This window comes from Oryza sativa, chromosome 12 (genome assembly GCF_034140825.1).
Source record: "Oryza sativa Japonica Group chromosome 12, ASM3414082v1".
Taxonomy (NCBI): Eukaryota; Viridiplantae; Streptophyta; class Magnoliopsida; order Poales; family Poaceae; genus Oryza; species Oryza sativa.
The window spans coordinates 2,941,911-2,961,844 of record NC_089046.1 but is presented as its reverse complement, the minus strand read 5'-3'; the positions used below and the strand labels follow the sequence as shown (position 1 = coordinate 2,961,844).

General features: G+C 40.4%; 1 protein-coding gene across 2 annotated transcripts; it reads right to left on the bottom strand.

Moving 5' to 3' along the window:
* Positions 1–51: 51 nt before the first annotated feature.
* LOC4351553 (putative HVA22-like protein g) lies at positions 52–6,752 on the bottom strand. Of its 2 annotated transcripts, none has more exons than XM_015762791.3 (6): positions 6,582–6,752; positions 6,288–6,386; positions 2,907–2,951; positions 2,746–2,809; positions 2,412–2,618; positions 52–477 (listed from the first exon to the last, which is right to left on the bottom strand). In XM_015762791.3, the coding sequence occupies exons 1-6, from the start codon at positions 6,611–6,613 to the stop codon at positions 289–291; spliced, it is 636 nt and encodes a 211-aa protein (XP_015618277.1). In that variant the 5' UTR covers positions 6,614–6,752; the 3' UTR covers positions 52–288. The 2 variants fall into 2 exon arrangements, with proteins under 2 accessions (XP_015618277.1, XP_015618278.1); XM_015762792.3 differs by having other exon boundaries at positions 52–474.
* Positions 6,753–19,934: the final 13,182 nt, after the last annotated feature.

The window sequence follows — 19,934 nt, the reverse complement described above, 5'->3', positions numbered from 1 at the left end:
GGATATGAGAACACCAAGCATGTGAAGAAGTAGGAGAAGAAAAGGTTAAAATGATTGGGGAAAAAATAAAGAGAAACGATTTAATTTCTATCACCAAAGCATATACAACATGCTTTCATCATGGACACATCTGTTTCATTTCACATTGGATATACTGCTGAATTTTTCTATGTACCCAATCTCAATCTCTTCTCTCTCTCTTTTTTTTCTTTGATGAATCATTCTATGTACAGCAATCATCATCATCATCTTCTAAAACTGTTTGTAAGAGTCGCTGGATCTTCTTCTCTAATAGTAATTCTTGCCATTCTGCGCTCCTCGCCGGGGCCTGGGGTTGATGGTTGCCTTGAGAACTTCGGCGACGGCGGCGGCTTCGGGGTTGCTCTCGAAGAGGGACTCCTGCGGCGGCCGCGGCGGCGACGGTGGCCGGCGTTTGGTCGCGAAGGGGCTCCAGCCGCCGGACTTCTTGTTGCGCTGCTGCATATGGAAACAGAGAGGGATCAGAACCATTGTCAATGTATGTTATACTGCTTGTGTTTCAGATCGTCTCCAGACTCCAGTGTGCATCTCATTTTTTCATTCGTTGTGATTCGTGCACATGTGGGGAAGCACATGTCCGTATGGTGGACACGTTGGTTTGTGTTGATGCAGCTTTGTCGGAGCTCGACTTGAGCTTTTTATATACAGGACCATCGTAAGATCATACAGGCACACAACCACCAATTGTCACCCGCGACCAATTTGACATGGCATGTGCTGATTAGTTATTAGTGTAATATTAATTCCTCACGTATTCTCTCTTGAAAAAAGAATAGGTAGGGATAGACCCAGGCCGACCCATAAGTATTAGTTGACTCACTTTATCTAAATTCTAGATTTTACTTACTTGTGGGTCATCAGGTAGAAATTGTCCCCTAAAATATCCCATATGTTTACTAGGAATATATGTTACTGAATGTTGGCTTCTATAGTTTGCACTCAAGGGGTTCAGGGCATTGGAATAGTGGAGTCCTGGTTTGATAGAACATACTACTACATCCGTCCTAAAATATAGCAACTTTTAGTTACAAATCCGGACACATGGTTGTCCAGATTTATAGCTAAAAATGCTTATATTTAGTACGGAGGGAGTATTAAGAATGAATGGAACATCCATGCAAAACAGGAGATAGCAACATTTGCAAGGCAGGTGTTGTAACATGACAGAAATCAGACAAGTTTTGGTTATGTGGAAGGGAATGAGTGCATTTGCATGGTTGGCCCTTTGGCTCTTGAGCAGACATTACCCCACGTTTCCTGCGGGGTGGTTTTTCTTCCCTACAACACTGCAGGCTGCAGCAGCTGGTTGAGCATCACTGTCCTGGTAAGGCCCAATTGAGCGAAAGCAGCGAGTGCTGACAAGGGCAGGGGCCGCACGGGCGAGCCATGAACTTAAATTGGGATTGGGATTTGGGAAGAAGGAACAGGTCCCTGGCATATGAATGGATGGACGGATTGGATAATGCTCCTGTCTGCTTGTCACTGTGGGGGCAATGAGAGGGAAACAAAGGGGGAGGAGTGGTTTTTGCAGAGGGTTGGAGGAGACCACCATAAATGGTAACACTTTGTTTTGGCGCATGGTGAAGTTTCTCCAGAAGGGAAGAGCAGCTGGTATCATGGTTTATGGAAAAGATGAGATTGGCTGAAGAAATGTGAGAACAGTTGGTGTCATGGTTTATGGAAAAGAAGAGTTTGCTGACTAATTGTATTTTGAGGATTCTGATCACCGGAGTGCATAGCTATGTTCTTAAGAGTAAGAAAGCAACTTCGAATAATTTGTAGTCCTTTTGAGACAAACCATATGGTAAACAAAAACACTTTTCTGATGTTAAGAGTATTAATTTCTGGTAGTAAATAAAAGTAGTTCTTCAATTGTGTTACTTTGGTTATGAAAGATACAGAATGCCTGATTCAATAGAAAGTAAAAAACGACCTATTCAGTTCCTGACAGCATATACTAAGTCTGGACTTTCTGGTAATATCTGATGCTGACATCTGATATTAAAATAAGTCTCAGTATTTTTTAAATTAAAATTTGACCAAGAAGAAATCAACCAGTGCTTTGTGCATAAAAAATTCTTTTAGAATAAATATTATCCTATTCACAGGTACTTTATGTTGTGTTATGGACAGGAGATGAACATACATTAAGAATAGACTGATTTACATGAGAAAATGCATGTTAAAAGTTTTTTCAGTATAACCAAATCCATGAACTCATAAAAACTTAGCTAAAAGGAGGAAATAAGGTTTTCTAAACTTATGTAACAGAACTAGCTCATGCAGAAAAAAAAAATGGAGGATAAAAGCCTGAAAAGATGAAAATGTGTCATTTAAGTGCATGCTATGTTGACAGGTAAAAATGGCATTACCTCTTGATTGGATCCCTCAGGTTTATCAGAGACAACATAGCGCAGGACATCCATGAAGAAAGCTGTCCCCTTGTCGGCAAAGTTCTTCATGTAGAAGCTAAGTAGCTGCCCAGATTTCGCCCTCAGATGCAGTAACCTCTGTTCTATGTTTGGTTCATATTGCATTACAATGGGCCGAAGGAAGGTATCATATACAACATCACTTCCCTGCAGAAGCATTTAAATTCAGACGGGTGTTACTGACGAAAATGTACATGTGGATTTTTGATCGAAAAGTGAATGCACAACGGGATTTAAAGAGATATCAAAGCTCAGAAACAGTGTACTTTGTTACCTTTGTTTTGGGATACCACAGGTAAACAAAGAAAGCTAGCTTAATTTCTCCATACATTGGCATCCTGGAATGCATATAATAGTACACATGCATAAGCAAGAAATCTATAACACAGGAAGTTTTTTTTAAAAAAAATAAAATCAGAGGAGAACTGAACTAACCATGAGATGAGGCTCTCAAAGGCTATTACCATGGCCACAATAATCCTGCCAACATTCACAGACAAGACATTAACTGTTAGCCTATTGGATACTTGAACCTCAAACAAATTTAAAGTAAACAAATTCTTGTTCATAGAGCTGAAAACTAGCAGTATTAACCCTGTATGCTGATGTGGTACATAACCTAACAACCCTCACAACCCCATGAATTCCACACAAAAAAAAAGGTAGAAAGACGTAGTGGTCAATCTACTATGTTAGCGCAACTTTTAACTGTTTAGTTCAGTACTGGAAACTTAAGCACTCTGTCAACTTCTGTTTGATGCCCAAAGCGCAACTGGTCAGTGAATGTTTAAAGTCTCTTCTTTGCTGTACCACTGCATTTACTAAAATGCCATTCAAGCAAACGAAAAATTGAAACTCGACAAGATATTTTCTCTGAAAATGTTGCGGTATATATACCCTTGCCAATTTAGCATGCGATGAGTATCATTTTTTTAGATAATAGAAGCTTTATTAAGACTCAGTCAAATACACCAAGATGATACATTTCAACTGAGCTCACCCCCGGCCTCTGCATAAAATGCACACAGCCAATAAAAGAACAAAACTAAACCCCCATCACGAAACATAGATATTAGTGACTATCAATCCGTAGACTAGATCGCCACCCATGCTCCTGGGTAAAAACATCGATGAGTATCATTACCTATCACCACACTAAAATATCATGAAAGAAATCACCCATATCAAGTTTTGTTGTAATATCACATGCCAATGATGCCTTCTCTATCCCAAACCAGAATAGGATCTACAGATATGTTATAAACATAGTTGACTACAATCTCCAACAACCTCTTGAATTAAATGTTTCATGCAAACATTTTATGGAAAGCCATGCTATTCCAACAAATAGAATGTAAGAACTAATAAACCATTGGCTAGTACTGAAAGTCAAATGGAGGCACAAGAAAACTAATTACTGATACCTACTGAGTTAGTTTTCAAAAAATAAAAAAGATACCTACTGAGTCAACTCTTAACAAAACAATAATAGTCAAATGGGGGCACAAGAAAACTCAAAATTAGCCAGGCATAGCATATTCTCATGTGCATATCAATAACTCTCTCTCTGTGTTCTGAACATTAGTCTGCAATCGAAAGGGGCCTTCTTATTCTGTTTGTATATTTCTTTATGGTAAGGAGAGAGCCTCAAACATGTGTTAGGTAATCACATAAAAAATATTGCAATAAACGACTTTTCCACAGAGGGATTGAAGTCAATGGTACACTTTGAATTGGTCTACAGATCAGTCAATTCAGCAGAATAAAATGAATACAATTGCATATCAGAACCTTCCATATTTTAGTCAGTCGTTGAAATAGACCAGGCATGCTTATTTCTTGGATCATATAGGTAAAATAGCATATGAGTAATAATGCGTCTGTTTTACAAAAAAATCAATCATCTTATGTCAGCAACAGCAAAAAGAATAACTAGGTGCTCAACCATATTGACATTGTTAAATAAGCCAAGGGATTTGATGAACCAAAAATTTGTCGCAGAAAATGAGATGTGACCATTCAACTAGTAATCACTACTAGCATACATCCCAAGTATAAAAAACAAGAACAAAGAACCCTGTTTCAAGTTTAGTAACATCTATAAAACTAACAGACGAGGTGTTTGTATTGTACACACATAATCCTAAAACATTTCTTCAACACATATATCTGAAGTGCAAACATGCAGGTGGATTGAAATAACAGATGAATGACGAGAAACAATATAAAATGCTTGAATACCAGCGACAGTTTCTTTTAGGAACATAAGGAAGGGATCAAGGGACTAGCAACAACCAAACTAAATTAGCAAGAAACCTTAGAAATATTTAAGTTTTCATGTCCAACTGATGCATTATTACTACTAAAAACTATCAATTGGAGTGGAGACATGGACCATCATTCAGTTCTGGAATTTAAAACTTTCAGGCTAAGGTGTCAGAAATACTTCATTTCTTATCAAAATTCCATAAGGTTTAGGGTCAATTAATTATTAAAGAAGGTGCTCAATGAAGGAATTTCCTAATACTCTTATATATTATGCTATATGGTAAAGACGTAAAGTAGTGACTACTGATTCTGTTGAGAATCAGATTCAATAAGTTGATGAATAATCAATCAGAGTCATTAGTAAGATACCTGCTTTCTTCACTACAATGATAGGGAACAGGACAGTAGGTCTAGGTTAAAAATAAACATATTTATGCTTCTGAGGCCAATAATCCTTTCAACAGAATGCATAAAATGTCCAGCCCTACAATTTTGGATAGTTCTAGACTTGAATGGCTGAAACCTGAAAGCCTAAAATGTTCCAAAGGGAATGTGGTGCAAAAGGGACTTGGAATATTCTTCTCCAATTGGAATGGCAATAAACAAACTTTGGTGAAAAAATAAAACAGTTCAAACGGAAACAAGCAAATTAAACCAGGATAACAATAACTAATTGCTAAAATCAGAAATGATGTGAGTCAGTTCAAACTTGTAGCAATAATGTTGGAATTTCTTTCCCGCCCTCACTAGCAACCAATTGTCTATGTCTACAATTATATATAGATGGTCCATGGACATCCTATTTTTCTTGAAATTAACTTAATGGTGCAAAATTGCAGAGCGAACTCAATTTGACTGCAGGTCTTCATATCATGCAGAGGAAAATGAATCAGAATATCTCATTCCATGCCAATCCAGAGCATTGATTCAGGATAAGCATATCAACAAATACTAATATACGCAGTTTCATTGCCTCTTCTAAGATAGAAGCCAACGAACTGGAAATGGAACGAAAACAACTTCCAATTTTCCGTGGAAAAAAAAAGCATAGAACTGCCAATCTAATCCATCAAAATTATAAAAGTTAAAGAGGAATTAGAAAGCCCCTCTTGATTGATACTAAACTATATGTACATGGCATTATGGTCATACCATCATTCACCTAACATCCAATTATTAAGAGAACACAAAATAACTAAACACATCTACTAACATTTAGAGAAAAAAACTAAAGGGAAGAGACTGCAGGAAACAGAAAAGTTGGCGGAGTATATCATTGCGCATGAACTTTTAGCTAAGATACACATAAAAATACCATCCATCTTACGAAGCAAAAGGCTAAAGGTAAGAAGGGATTAAAGTTGACATGATGGTATATCACAGAAAATCATGCTATCCAAGTTTGCATCTCACTCCACATCAAAAGGGTTAAAAAAAAGAAAGACTAAAGCTATTCACAGCGCGATTGAAAGGTGAACCCATCAGAGAAAAAAAAAGCAGTAGTAACAGAAGCGAGAGGAGGAGATCGAGGATGGAGAAGGGGTTTACCAGTACTGGCACCAGAAGCGGAGCATGTGGGCGTCGTTGGGGCGCGCCTCCACCGTCTTGAAGCACTCGAACGCCGGCATCGCGTACCCGAACAGCAGCCTGCACCACCACCGACGAATCCCAAACCAAAAACCCAACCAAAAAAAAAAACGGAGCACGGAATCAGCAAACCACACGCAACGAAGACGAACAAGAGGAAAACCACCACACACCCGTTCGCCCATTGATAGATGGCCAGGAAGAACCATGAATCGAGAGAGAGAGAGAGAGAGAGAGGCAGAGAGTGCGACTCACAGCAGGATCCTGGAGAGGAGCTCCCCCAACATCTCGCCGGACCGGAATGCGGCTTGCCTCACCGGCAGCGGGATCCGCCCGGAGAAGAGGAGGAAGCGAAGCGGAGGCGAGGCGGGGAAGGGAGAAATGGAGGAAGGGTGGAAGGAAGCGGTTGCTTCGCTTTGGAGAGACGATGACTCGCGGAGGCGGAGGAAGAAATTTGGAAGACGCGACCGGGTCGGAGTTGAGTTTCGCCGAGCCGAGTCGTTCGCTTCGACTCGGTCGGTGTCCGGTCCTCAGGCCTCCCTCGGGTCGCACCTGGTGGGGCCCACCTCGCGCACTTTGCCGTTGCCGTTGGGGGTGGCGTCCACGGGAGTATATATCTGAGTATGATCTGGTGGGGTCAGGGATAGGGGGATGCAGGTGGGGCCCACGGGATTGTGGCGTACTACTTGGCGTGTGGGTAAGGCGCTGGTTGGTTGTTTCTTTTTTTTTTCTTCCGATGCTTCTGTGGCCCCGCGTGTTGTGTGTCCGTTCAACGGAGGAAACCGGCTCACGGTGGCAGCTTACCGTATGCTTTGACTTTGCTACGACTAGGATAAATAAACTTTGTTTATGTGGCTTTTTTCCCCTAATCTCTACTTTTAGATACTATTCTATAATAATATATAATAATAAAGAGATGACGCCATTGTAAGATTGAATTATGGTTTAATATTTGCTAGGTACGACGTAAATAAATTTCACACATAGAGCAATGTAACGAGTTCTTGACATCTATGTGTTTTGATGGCATTTTTATTTTAATGGGGATTTTAGGCCTACCTAGGAACCATTGTCTTCCCCGTTTTAATGTAAAGAGGGATGCTATGTTATCATGTTATGTGTGGTTGAATTCTAGTTTTTTTTTACCTCACTCTGTTCATCCTGCCATACCAATTAATTGAATGTGCTGGTATATCATGACATACTAAGCACCACCCCAAGTCAACTCTTATATGTGTTTCAATGTAAAAGATATAGCTATATTATTGCCTACCCACAGATATCTTATTAAAACATTCAATTAAATGCAAATATTGTACACTCTGATATGCACTCCCTCATTCCTTCCAACAACATTTAATGTTGTACAACATATCTACAGTAATGAATGATGGTACTAACTTATTTGATATACATATGTGCCATTAAATTTTCATGTATGCTCCATGTTTGATCGTTTTCTTACTCCATCACTCATTACTGTTTCAACGAAGTTAACTTGGTCTCAAAAAAACAATTATGGTGAGTTGGTGACCGATTGATCAAGTACATTTGATAATTCATCAGCATGTTGGAGGGTACCATTCTTTCTCACTAATATACGAGTTCGTCTAAATTATCAAACACAGATTATGATGACAAATTATATGACACTCATAGTATAAACCTCGTCCCTCGATGGATCCACAAGAGTACGAGTACCTCAGAAATTCAGAAGCTGTGGTTACCCTGTTCGTTAGTCTTGAAAAGTGTGGATTAAATTTTGGATTAAAGTTGCACATTTTTCAAACTACTAAACATTGCGTTTCGTGCGAAAACTTTCTATATGAAAGTTGTTCTAAAATATCAGATTAATCTATTTTGTAAGTTTGTAATATTTAAAACTCAATTAATTAACGTTATTACTATCTCGTTTTACGTGAAACACTTAATCTTTATCTTCAGGAGATTCAAACACCACCGCCCCATCACAGAACTACTTGCAGAGAAGATCCCCAGTTGGAGGCTGAAAATGCTGGCTTTTGGAAAGGAAACGTGGCAAGGACGCTTAATCATACTTGGTCCATTTTTGCCATTTGTAAAAGGGACCAAATTAAACCGGAGAAGATTCTGACCTGTGAAAGAATTCTACGCATCAACGCATGCCATGACCCAACAACGACAAGCCATGAGTGCATGGAGTCGTTGGACGCAGCATCATGCCCTCGTCGTCCAAGAAGAACTCCATATCCAACGGTCAAAGTCAAATATACGCTTCAACTCAGCATTTTTCTTAACCATTTTAAAAGCGTAATAGTTCTCTCCTTCTTTCTCTAAGAAAATACTTCCTAAAAACCAGTTAAAAAACAAGCGCAGTCATTCTTCTTCCTCTCCCTTAGATCGAAAAACCACCCCCTCTCTTTGAAAACTAAAAAACCTGGTAAAATCCATCCTTAAAAAACATCTCATGATACCGTTATAATGTACGGCCATGTAATTTGTGAGGAGAGACTAAGTGGTTAAATAATTTATGATAATTATTCAAGGCTACAAATGAAGGAATTAAATATTATAAAGGTACGTAAAAAATAGAATTATAAGAAATTCACATTAATAAAATTTGTACAAAATTGTGATATGTTTAAGTGCTCGGGAAGCGTGCATATTTGACCCAACGTTCCATTCCTTGAAATAGAATATTTGTAAAAGGAAACTGCTCCACAGTAATTAATTCCCATATCTCTTAGGGATCCTTTGAATCACAGGGTTAAGAAAACGTAGAAATAGGAAAAATGTAGGATTTTGATAGTAATGTAAGTGTAAAACAGAGGATTGCAAAACACAGGAAAAACACAGGAATGACCATTTGATTGAAACACAGGAAAAAACACAGGAATTAGATGAGAGAGATAGACTCGAAGGAAAGTTAGCAAGAGGTTGAAGCTCTTGCTAAATTTCCTCTAAAATCTCTTTAGGATTATCCATTCCATAGGAATTTCAAAGGATTGATCCATTGTTTCAAGGGAAAAATGGAACCATGCCATTATAATTTTGCAAAATTTGAGATATGTCATCCTGACCCACATGTCATTGACTCATGTGGGTGCTACATGTCATTGAGATACCGATGGCATATCTCAAACTTTGCAAAATTATAAGGGCATGGTTCTAATTTACCCGTTTCAAAGGGTTTCATAGGAAATTTTCCTATAGAATTAAAATCCTCTAAAATTCTTATGTTTTTCCTCCAAATCAAAGGGGCCCTCACATTTTCCAGCATACTTGTCATTCTTATCAACTACTAAAATGATCCGAGACAGTAGAAACGGCTGAGAACTAAACAACAATTCTGCAAATACAAATAAGATGCTCGTGAAACTTGATTGATTGCTTGTTAGCAGTAGTTGTTAGTCACCAACCAGCACTTTGCTTGTAAGAGTGGTTTTAGGTTAGTTGGGTTGGGTCTGGTCACCCACAAATCTCACCATATATCTAATAAGCCACCTATATAATATAGGCAGTTGTAGTCTCCCATTTCATTTTTCTGAATTTGACTGCTTGGACATGCTCGCACGTAGCATCCCGGTTAATCTCTCTCGTGTGATTGTGACATTAATAATGACAAAAAAATGATATAGCCCCAAGTGGGCCGCAGATATATATTCCAAACCAGGCCCACTGACGGCCCATACAGAGATAGTCAATCGTTGAGGCCCATATCCCTTCCAGGCTTCTAGCCCAATTCACTTGGGGCGGCCCAATATGACAGTGGGGTATTATACATGAGACCCTAAAAGTACGAATTATCCCCCTGAACTATCGCGGTCGTCCGAATTACCCCCCTAACCCGAAAACCATGTACCACTCACCTTGAACTTCTTATACCGGACGAATTACCTCCCTGACTGTATCTGAAGTGGTTTTCGTCCCACATGGTGTACATGTGGCAGTCTAGTCAGCATTTTTTTTTAAAAAATAATCGGTGGGACCCACCTATCAGCTTCTCTCCCACCTCACCCCCTGTCTCTCTCTCTCCCATCCTTCTCTCTCTCTCTCTCGGTGTGGCGAGGACAGTGGTGGACGACGGTGTGGCGGGGAGGGCACGACGGCCGGTGGGCCGAGCCGAGGAGAACGGTGGAGGCGACGGGCTGTGCCGAGGAGGATACTCGAGGCGGCGCGCGGCAGCGCTCGTGGGGAGGGCGGCGGCCGGTGGGCTGCGCCGAGGAGGATGGTGAGGGCAACGGCGGCGACGACTAGCTGGAGGAGGCGGGGTTCGAGGTGAGGGCGGCGGCCGGCGACGAGGCTTTGAATGGGGAAAGTGGCCGATGTCCAGCCTTCACGTCCCACGCCGCCGATCACCGCCTGCCCCCGCTCGCCGACCACCCGTGCCGCTCACCTGCGCTCGCGCTCGCCTCCTCCGCCGCCATGCTCGCCTCGCCGCCGCCTTGCCTCCTCCGCCTCCGCCTCGCCGCCGCGCTCGCCTCGCCTCCTCCGCCGTCGCCTCGCCTCCGCGGCGCGTGGCGCTGCTCTCAATCCGCCTCTGCCATCGGTCGCCGAGGCGAGCTCCGCCTCCGTCCCGGCAGCCCAGTCCACCACTGGCCTCCGCCTCCGCACCCTGCCGCTTGGGCATGCTCGGCCTCAGGCGCCGCCGTCGCCGCTGACCGCCCGCTCCGCCACTAGCCGCCAGACGCCCGGCGAACTTCCGTCTCCGCCGCCGACCGCTTGCTCCCACTGGCCGCCCACCGCCTAGGCGAGCTCCGCCACCGGCCGGTCCGCCTCTACCGTGCATGCCTGTTGCGCCCGATAGAGAGAGGAGAGAGAGGAATTGGGGAAGAGGAGAGGGAGGAATTGGGGAAAAGAAGGTATGGCATGTGGGTCCCACCATTATTTTAAAAGAAAATGATGACTGGATTGCCACGTGTACGCCACGTAGGACGAAACTACTCTAGATTCGGTCGAGGGGGGTAATTCGTCCGGTTAAGAAGTTCAGGGTGAGTGATACCTGGTTTTCAGGTTCAGGGGGGTAATTCAGACGATCGCGATAGTTCAGGGGGGTAATTCGTACTTTTTCATTTCTTTTTCTAAGTGAAAACGGCTTGTTTGACAACTCGAGGGAAGAGGAAGAGAGTTTAGAGTAGGGAATTGATGGTGAGATTAACGTGAGGATTTTATTTTTAGTTCCAATCTCTTGTTTGGTAGAAATGGTGGGAATTGATAAGGAGTTTAGTTCGAGATTAGATCTCAAATGAAAATGGATGATTCAGATTTGTTTAGGCAAATTAAATGAGAAATTCCCTTCCAATTACACCCCTACCCAAGTATTGAAAACGAGGGAGTTCCTCCCTTAAGTCTCCATTCTCATTCGACCAAAACTCCCATGTTTTCTAACCAAACGGAACAATTGATAGTCTCATCTCTCTAACCTCCCAATCTCTCTTTAAAAACTCTCTCAAACCAAACGACCGTAAGTACCACATAGACGCCACGTGGGATGAATATGCCATACCAGCCAAAACCGGTCTGAATACCGTCTTAGAACTATATATGCACCGATTCTTGAAAAATGAGGAATACATTATAGTATTATACATGGTTTTGCAACAAGGAACACGATTGAAACTCGATCAAGGACTTAGAAGTGGACTTTTTCCCATCGGGGTAAAACTCGTCCTAAACTAGGACTCTGTCAGGAGTACTCCCTCCGTCTCAAAAAAAGGCAAACCTTAGGTTTCCGTGCCAACGTTTGACTGTCCGTCTTATATGAATTTTTTTTATAATTAGTATTTTCATTGTTGTTAGATGATAAAACATGATTAATACTTTATGCGTGACTTATCTTTTTAATTTTTTCATAATTTTGTTAAATAAGACGGACGGTTAAACGTTAGACACGGAAACCAGGGTTTGTCATTTTTTTTTTTGGACGGAGGGAGTAGCTCTGAAGTCTTTTACAGCTGGAATAGTCTCGAGTCAGCCACACAGACAGAGATAGTGACGCTGATAGATGGCTCTCCTGGCTTTGATGCGGCCCAAGGATGATCCATCCATCCAGGTGCTCCCTAGCTCATCAGTGTCGTCACTGACAAACTTGCTTCAATTCGTTCCTGCATCCAATTCACATTCATATTCATATTTCAGATCAATCCAAGTAGCCCAATCCAAGCTATGCTATGTACTATTACTCCTCCTCGCCATAAATCTGTCAAGTCACGTTCACGGATTCAATCACCCATCCGTGCATCCATCCAATCCATGATCCATCCATGGCAATGCAATGCCGTCATCAATGGCTGCCATTGCTGTAGCTACAATGCTGCGTGCACTAGCTCAGCTCATACAGAGACCTGAAAGGTGAAAGCTAGCCCAGCCTGCCATTTCATTAGCTCGGTGGCGAGCCAGCCATGGCTGCTGCTATACTAGCTAGCCATGGCAGCTGAGCATTTCATGGCTTTAATTAGGGTTAGGGATCGATCGAGTTCATGGCTTGATCGTGAAGAACAGTAACTCAGATATCATCCCTTTCAGTGTGACGATCGACTGGCTCACCAGGTTACTGTAGATATGGCCTGATTCTCATGTATGTATATGTGTGTATGACTATGAATGAATGATCACATTCATGTTTTGCAGTCGAGCGAGTGAATACATGACCCACTGATTAATTCGTTCGAATTGAAAATGCTGCGGATCGTTAAAAACTCGCTGGTACATACAGATACAGCATGCAATTAGAACAGTATCTTCAGATCGATTTTAGAGTTAGGTAGTTAATTAGAACAGTATCTTCAGATCGATTTTCCTACAGATCAGGTTGACCACTGGCCATGACAGACTGATCGAGTTTTATTTACAGTGAAGTACTACTGTTACTGTCTACTGGCCGTAGAAATCAAGCTAGGGAAGAGGAATAAGATCAGCTGGGTAAAGGTTAACAACTGATCAAATCTGGTACAAGGATTAGTACTAGCAAACCACAGTGAAACTCTTTACTTTTCTCTCTCTGTCAGTCACTCTCTCTCACACACAAATACCACTAAGAAAGCTAGTACAGAACAGAGAAATGCCAAGCTTAAATGTATGTGTCTACACTACAGCTGGATGCATCAAATTTCTTGCAGATATGGGTAGTTGGGGTGATGAGCTAACTGCATTGAATTTGATTTGGCAAGAGGTAAATGCTATGGCCATTGCACACCACTGAAGAGGACTCCTCCTACTACAATCCTGTATAGTCTGATGATGCTGGCACAAAGTTGCTACCCTGCTACAGCTCATAATTGGGCTCCCTAGGCCTGAGACCCAGCAGAATCTTTGGACAAAATTTTACAACACTCGTATAGTAAGATCTCATGCCCTCCTTTTCACCTACAACGGCATCGATCGATCACCTGAGCCATTTGCCATTTGCCACTGATCGATGAACACAGTAAAACCTCATCATTTCTCAGGTTCAGGCTCGCTGCAGCTGCTGCATCTGCCAAATTGTGCTTATCCTGTGCAAGAAATAGCTAGATTGACTCGGCCGGGCAGGTGAGCAGTAGAACATTCAAATATCCTTTTTCTAAAAAGATGAATAAAGAAGACTGAATCAGTTGTGTTTACAGTATTCAGATTTTACTTCAAAAGTTTTTGTGTTTTTTACAGTATTTTCAGAGTTGCTCTTGGATTCCCAGTTTTTCGACTGAACTTTTTTCTCACTAAATTTTACCATGTGATTGATCACTCACTGGACAGGCATGCATTAAACCTATGAGCAAATTAATTAGCGCTGTTAAATCGTGTCTCCCCCGACCATTTGAATGTGATTGATGAACAACGGTTTGTGGGTGACGCTGATGCAGTGTTCTTTGTCCGGATGTTCGACGTCTGCATCCTCCCATGGGAATAAAACCTGCAAACCCTTGAAGCAGCAACAACAACAACAAAACGAAATTAAAACTCTCGTTTAATTCATTCTCTTCACTGCCAACTATAACAACAACATGCTCCTGTACGGAGTAATAGCTAGATCGATCGATCGATTGACGAGTTGCAACTCTGAGATAGGATGAAGAAAAGCTATAAGCTGCGGTAGTTTGTTTGTGGCAATGATCACTGTTCTCTGACGATGAAAGGGTAACACTACATATCATCAGGACGACGACGACGACATTCAGAAGTGCAGAACTTTTTAACCTGATGATATGTACATGTGTGTGTGTGTGTATATATATATATATGAGAATCTGATGCATGTCCGTTCAGTGGTTGCATGCAAGCGATGCATGTTGCAATGGAGGAAGCAAATGGAGTGGGAGTGAGGTACTTAGGCACGGGCTTGGACCATTGACGACATGTATGATTGCTGCATGTACACGGCATAAACACCATGATTTGAAATGCAAAGGATCAAGAAGCATGCATGCCTGTACCATGAAAAGTTTGTACGGTGGCCGGTTAATTCGTTTCGCAATCAGTAGGAGGAAAGTTCAAATTCGTAAAAAGATCTAGCTACAACTTGAAAAATGTAGGTACTACTTGAAGTGCTTTTCTATAATAGTACGTAGTGGTAATGAGTAGTGAATCTGACACCACCCATCACCACTGTCATATGGATTCTCCGAAAAGTTAAGTGGATTTTTGTTATTTCCCTAACCTCGAACCATCAATTTCTTTTGAAGTAAAGTAAAAATAATGACAAATAATATGACCTGAATATTTTACATTGAGAATAATTTTATTTTAATTTTTAGGCTTTAAAGTGTATGGTGGGGCTGTCTTATTTAATTTCCATTGCAACACACGAGCATTTAACTAGTTATTGAAAAAAGGGCCAAAATTTTAACCAAATGAGTGTCATAATACTCTCTCCAATTCAAAATATAAGCTTTAAATTTTAGGTTCCGTAGAAAAAATAAGGGGAAAACTATTTTTCTTTTAAATGTATATATTTCGGTCAAATATTTATATTGTGGTACAATATAGCTACTCCAGCTGCTAACGTGTCACATATTTTTTTTAAAAAAAACAATATACATATTCTCTTATCTATAGTCACATGAATGAGTAAAACACATGTCACTATGGTGGTGTTTGAATCTCCTGAAGATGAAGATAAAGATTAAGTGTTTCACACAAAACGAAGTAGTAAACTTGAAAAATGGATTAATTTGATATTTTAGAACAATTTTCATATAAAAAGTTTTCGTACAAAACGCACCGTTTAGCAGTTTGAAAAATGTGCCACGAGTATCAAATTTGTATCCAGTTCTTATAGAAGAAACGAACGGTACCTATATATACATTTGTCCTAGCAAGTAACACTGCCTGAACTGAATATCGCCAGTAAGAAAAAGAAATACTCTGCAGCTAGCGCTGGCCTGGAAGCCTGGAAGGATTGCAGCTGCAGCTTAGCCTGCACGCAGAGAGACACAGCACGCTCCATTCCTGAGCCCAGGAAAGCTACCCCAGCCGTGGGTCTACAGAATCAGAAGAGGGATTAAGCTCGATTCTAGCGAAAGCTGTTGCCTGCAGGGAGGAAGAGCTGAGCTGAGCTGACTGAGATGATTGCATCCTGCAGAGAGCAGCTTAAGCCTAACCATTAGCTGGTAAAATGGATGTTATGCCCATGTTTAATTCACCCCCAACTACCCCCAACTTATCACATCAAATCACATCCAAAACTTTCAACTTTTTTTTTTCCAAACTTCTAACTTTCTCCAAACTTCTAACTTTTTTTAAGAACTAAGCACAGCCTATATATATCCTGTGAGTGTCTTTGCCTCGATCGACCTGTGATGGATCAAACGGGCAGGGCGCCGACCATCCGTGACTTTTGTGTGGCAGATGCAGGTATTGCAGGCTTGCAGCTTGGTTTATGGATGAGGATTTGTGGCTGGCTGCAAAGACGCCGACCGGCAAGGAACGCAGGAGAGCTTGTGATGTAATGGAGTGGTGATGATATGATGAGGTTGGAGCCAAAAACTAGTTAAAGCTAACCCTGCATGCTCTCTGCAAATGTGTGTATCCGTATTAGCAGCATCAGTATCAGCAGCAGCATTATTGCGAGGGCAGAGCTCGATCTCTGCAACTACACACTCACTAGTCACTAGCTGCCTTCCGTTTATCACTAACATTGTAATCCTTGTGAGATTTTCTATCATCAGAGGAATATGGTATGCCTTACATTTTAAGCTTTTGCCCTCCATGAAGGGAGATACCAAAATTAACCTTAAAGATTAAAATATGATTGAATACTTATCTTTATAAATATTCATGACCTTTTCTTATATATTTTAAGAGGTATATATATTTGTGGGAATTCATCCTAGATGTCTGTACCTTCGGACTAATACTACTTCCTCCATCCATAAAAGTTACACCTATTTCACATTTGAGTTTTTCCAAATAAGTTGATCCTATTTGTAACTTTTATGTATTCAAGACTTAAATGAAGAGATAAATTAAATGTTTTATTAGAACCCAAGGAGTCATCAAAATACTCATTGGTTATATGCTTGCATTCACTCCTTAATTTTGTAACATCCAAGATGATTTAGTTTCTCCTTGATCTTGGTGATAAAAGTAATAGGTGTAACTTTCGTGGATGGAGGGTGTATGAGTTATATAACTCTCTAAGGCTGTGTTTGCTAGGGGAGGATGAGAACATGCATAGTGCGTACGGAAAACAGAGTAGTCCATTAGGGCACCCACAATGGTTATCTATAGGCTCTCTACAAGAGATCCATGTCAGCATATTTTTCTACTTGGAAGAGATTAAATGAAGAGAGAGAGTAAAGCTATCTGCTAACTTGGAGATAGTCTATAGAGAAAAACGAGGCAATACATTAGAGAGCTATAGATACCCATGTAGACATACTATTGAGGTGGTTTACTATTAATCTAGTCTATTGCTGAGATGTACATGTTTTATAGAGAGCACCTTACTTTACCATTGCGGGTGCTCTTAGCACGTGATTAATTAAGTATTAGCTATTTTTTTAAAAAATAGATCAATATGATTTTTTAAAACAACTTTCGTATAGAAACTTTTTACAAATAACACACTGTTTAGCAGTTTGAAAAGTGTGCGCGCGAAAAACGAGAGGGAAGTGTTGGGAACACCCCCTTGCGAACACACCCTAAACCTCACAAGATACGACTAGAAAATTCTTGCCGGTGAGTGCTAATCATAAATTTGTTTGTAATCATCGGTTTAACTTATTTTTACATATTAAATTGTGATTAGTTATGGGAGAAAACGTCAGTACTTTGCTTGTACATAGTAGTACAATTTATCCCGTAAGAGTTTAATTCCGGCAAAATTTCTGCTTTCTGAAGGAGGCTGTAGTGATTACATGTGGTACACATTTAAGAATAGCTAGTACTCCACTAAAAAGAAGTTGGATTATTTACCATCGATAAGAGGCATTCTCTTTAGTTTTTGGGCTTTTAAGAGCATGTTCAGTAGTCTATAAACATATTTTAAATAGATAAAAAAAAGAGAGAAGAGTAGCGGGCTATAGATATGTAGCCAGCTGCAGCACGAACTCCAAGACGTAACGTGTGTATGATAGGTGTGATTAATAAGTATAATAGTATAGTAAACAACTATTGTCAACGAACCAAGATTAGATGTGGAAAGATTAATTAATCAATCATACCCTGCAACATTGGAAATACTATTTTATTTTGGCTTCCTTATTGCTTGTGCTGTCAAATTATCGATTATACCCCTACATACGTGACGATTTCGCTAGAAATCTGTCGTGTGATTTTTTTCCCAGTGATTTCACGGATTTGCTGACCGCACGATGGTGGAGGCTGCATGCGTGGTCAGCCGGTCGGGATGATCTTGTTCGCACTGTGCTTGTTGTCCCTTTGGGCATGATGAGTGGAGACGATCGCCGGACGGGACGACCTTCTCTGCACTTGAATCTTGTGCGTAAATCTGAACCAAGCCAAAGCTAGGATCCCACACTAGATTACACCACCATGCGGCCATGCCTAACAAATCTACCATCGCTAGAAACCTGTTCTATTCAAATTTTTTTATATATTTGCCGATAACTTTTTTTCTAGAAATTTCACAGATGTAATTACAATACAATCATAGTGTAATTACACTGCAACTTGTATGCAATTACACTAACTAAAATTACATTTGTAAATTCAGTTGATATGATATGTAAGTGCACTGTAATTTTGATAAAACTAAAGTGTAAGTAAATATGTATTTGTTATTATTTTTTAAAATATAAAATTACAGTCCTATAGAACTAAAATTACATTTGTAAATTCAGTTGATATGACATGTAAGTGCACTGTAATTTTTATAAAAATAAAGTGTAAGTAAATATGTATTTGTTATTTTCTTTAAAATATAAAATTACAGTCCTATATAATTAAAATTACATTTGTAAATTCAGTTGATATGACATGTAAGTATTTAAAATATAAAATTACAGTCCTATATAACTAAAATTACACATGTAAATTTAGTTGATATGATATGTAAGTACACTATAATTTTGATAAAAATATTGAATAAGCAAATTTGTATTAGTTATTTTATTTTGTAGTCCGTTGGATATAAATCTAAGTGTAAAAAAAATCTGGGTGATTTCTTGTTAAAAATCACCCGACAAATATGTAGGCAATCCCGTTGTATGAATTAGCTATTATAGTGGACTATACTATTAAACTTGCTCTAACACTGTCAATCTAGGCATCAAAAGGGGCCCTGCGTGCGGCGACGACGATCAGTAGGCTCGCGAGCGTGCAGAGAAAGAGCGGAGAAAAGGCTACTAAGCTCGTAGGTGGTCGATCGATCGCCACCATGCAATTTTGGGCGGCTCGCCGGCGGCCGGCCGGGCGGCACTGCACGCCGGAGAAGCTGATGTACTACTACTGTATACGGCGGCGTTTTGCTAGCTAGCAACAGCTACTCTACTCGATAATATCCATTGGAAGCTAATTATTCCGCTGCGCAATGCCAGGATTGCCAGCCTCGGATCCCGATAACATTCATTCATGGCGCTACTGGAGCATACTAGCTCGTGTTGACTTGACTAGCCACGGGCCAACCGGGTACGTAGTAGTAGTGGTATTCTGCTGCGATGTACTCTGTCTGTCCCATAAAAAACAAATTTAATTAGGACCGAATAAGATATATTCTAGTACGATGAATCTAGACAACATATGTATATCTAGATTCGTAATATAAGAATATGTCACATTCGGTACTAAATTGGGTTTTTTTAATAATGGGAGTACATACAAGTAGTTGTGTACAAGGGTGGGCAGAAAAAGACCGAGACCGAGACCGAGAAATTCGGTCCTAGGTAGTCAAAGACCGAATTTTGTTCGGTCAATTCGGTTAGTCTCCTCGGGTAACCGAAAAGACCGAATTATCAAAAAAATGTCTAAATACAACCTACAATCCACTATATTTAATAGGATTAAACTCTAATTTTCACATCCCTACTTCTTCTAGGCATGCAACCCAATAAGAGTCTTTGCTCATAAGTGCTTACAATTTTTTTTTGTGATTTTTGTGTTGAAAATTTCCATTATTTCTTTGCATGTATGAAAATATTGTTGAATTTCGGTTAGGACCGAGACCGAGACCGAATTTATCGGTCCTGACAT

Coding starts and splice junctions, on each gene's coding strand:
- LOC4351553 (XM_015762791.3), bottom strand. CDS start 6,613: ATGTTGGGGGAGCTCCTCTCCAGGATCCTGCT. Junction 2,952..6,287: donor CGCTTCTGGTGCCAGTACTG/GTAAACCCCTTC, acceptor GAATGTTGGCAG/GATTATTGTGGCCATGGTAA. Junction 2,619..2,745: donor TGTGGTATCCCAAAACAAAG/GTAACAAAGTAC, acceptor ATGCTTCTGCAG/GGAAGTGATGTTGTATATGA.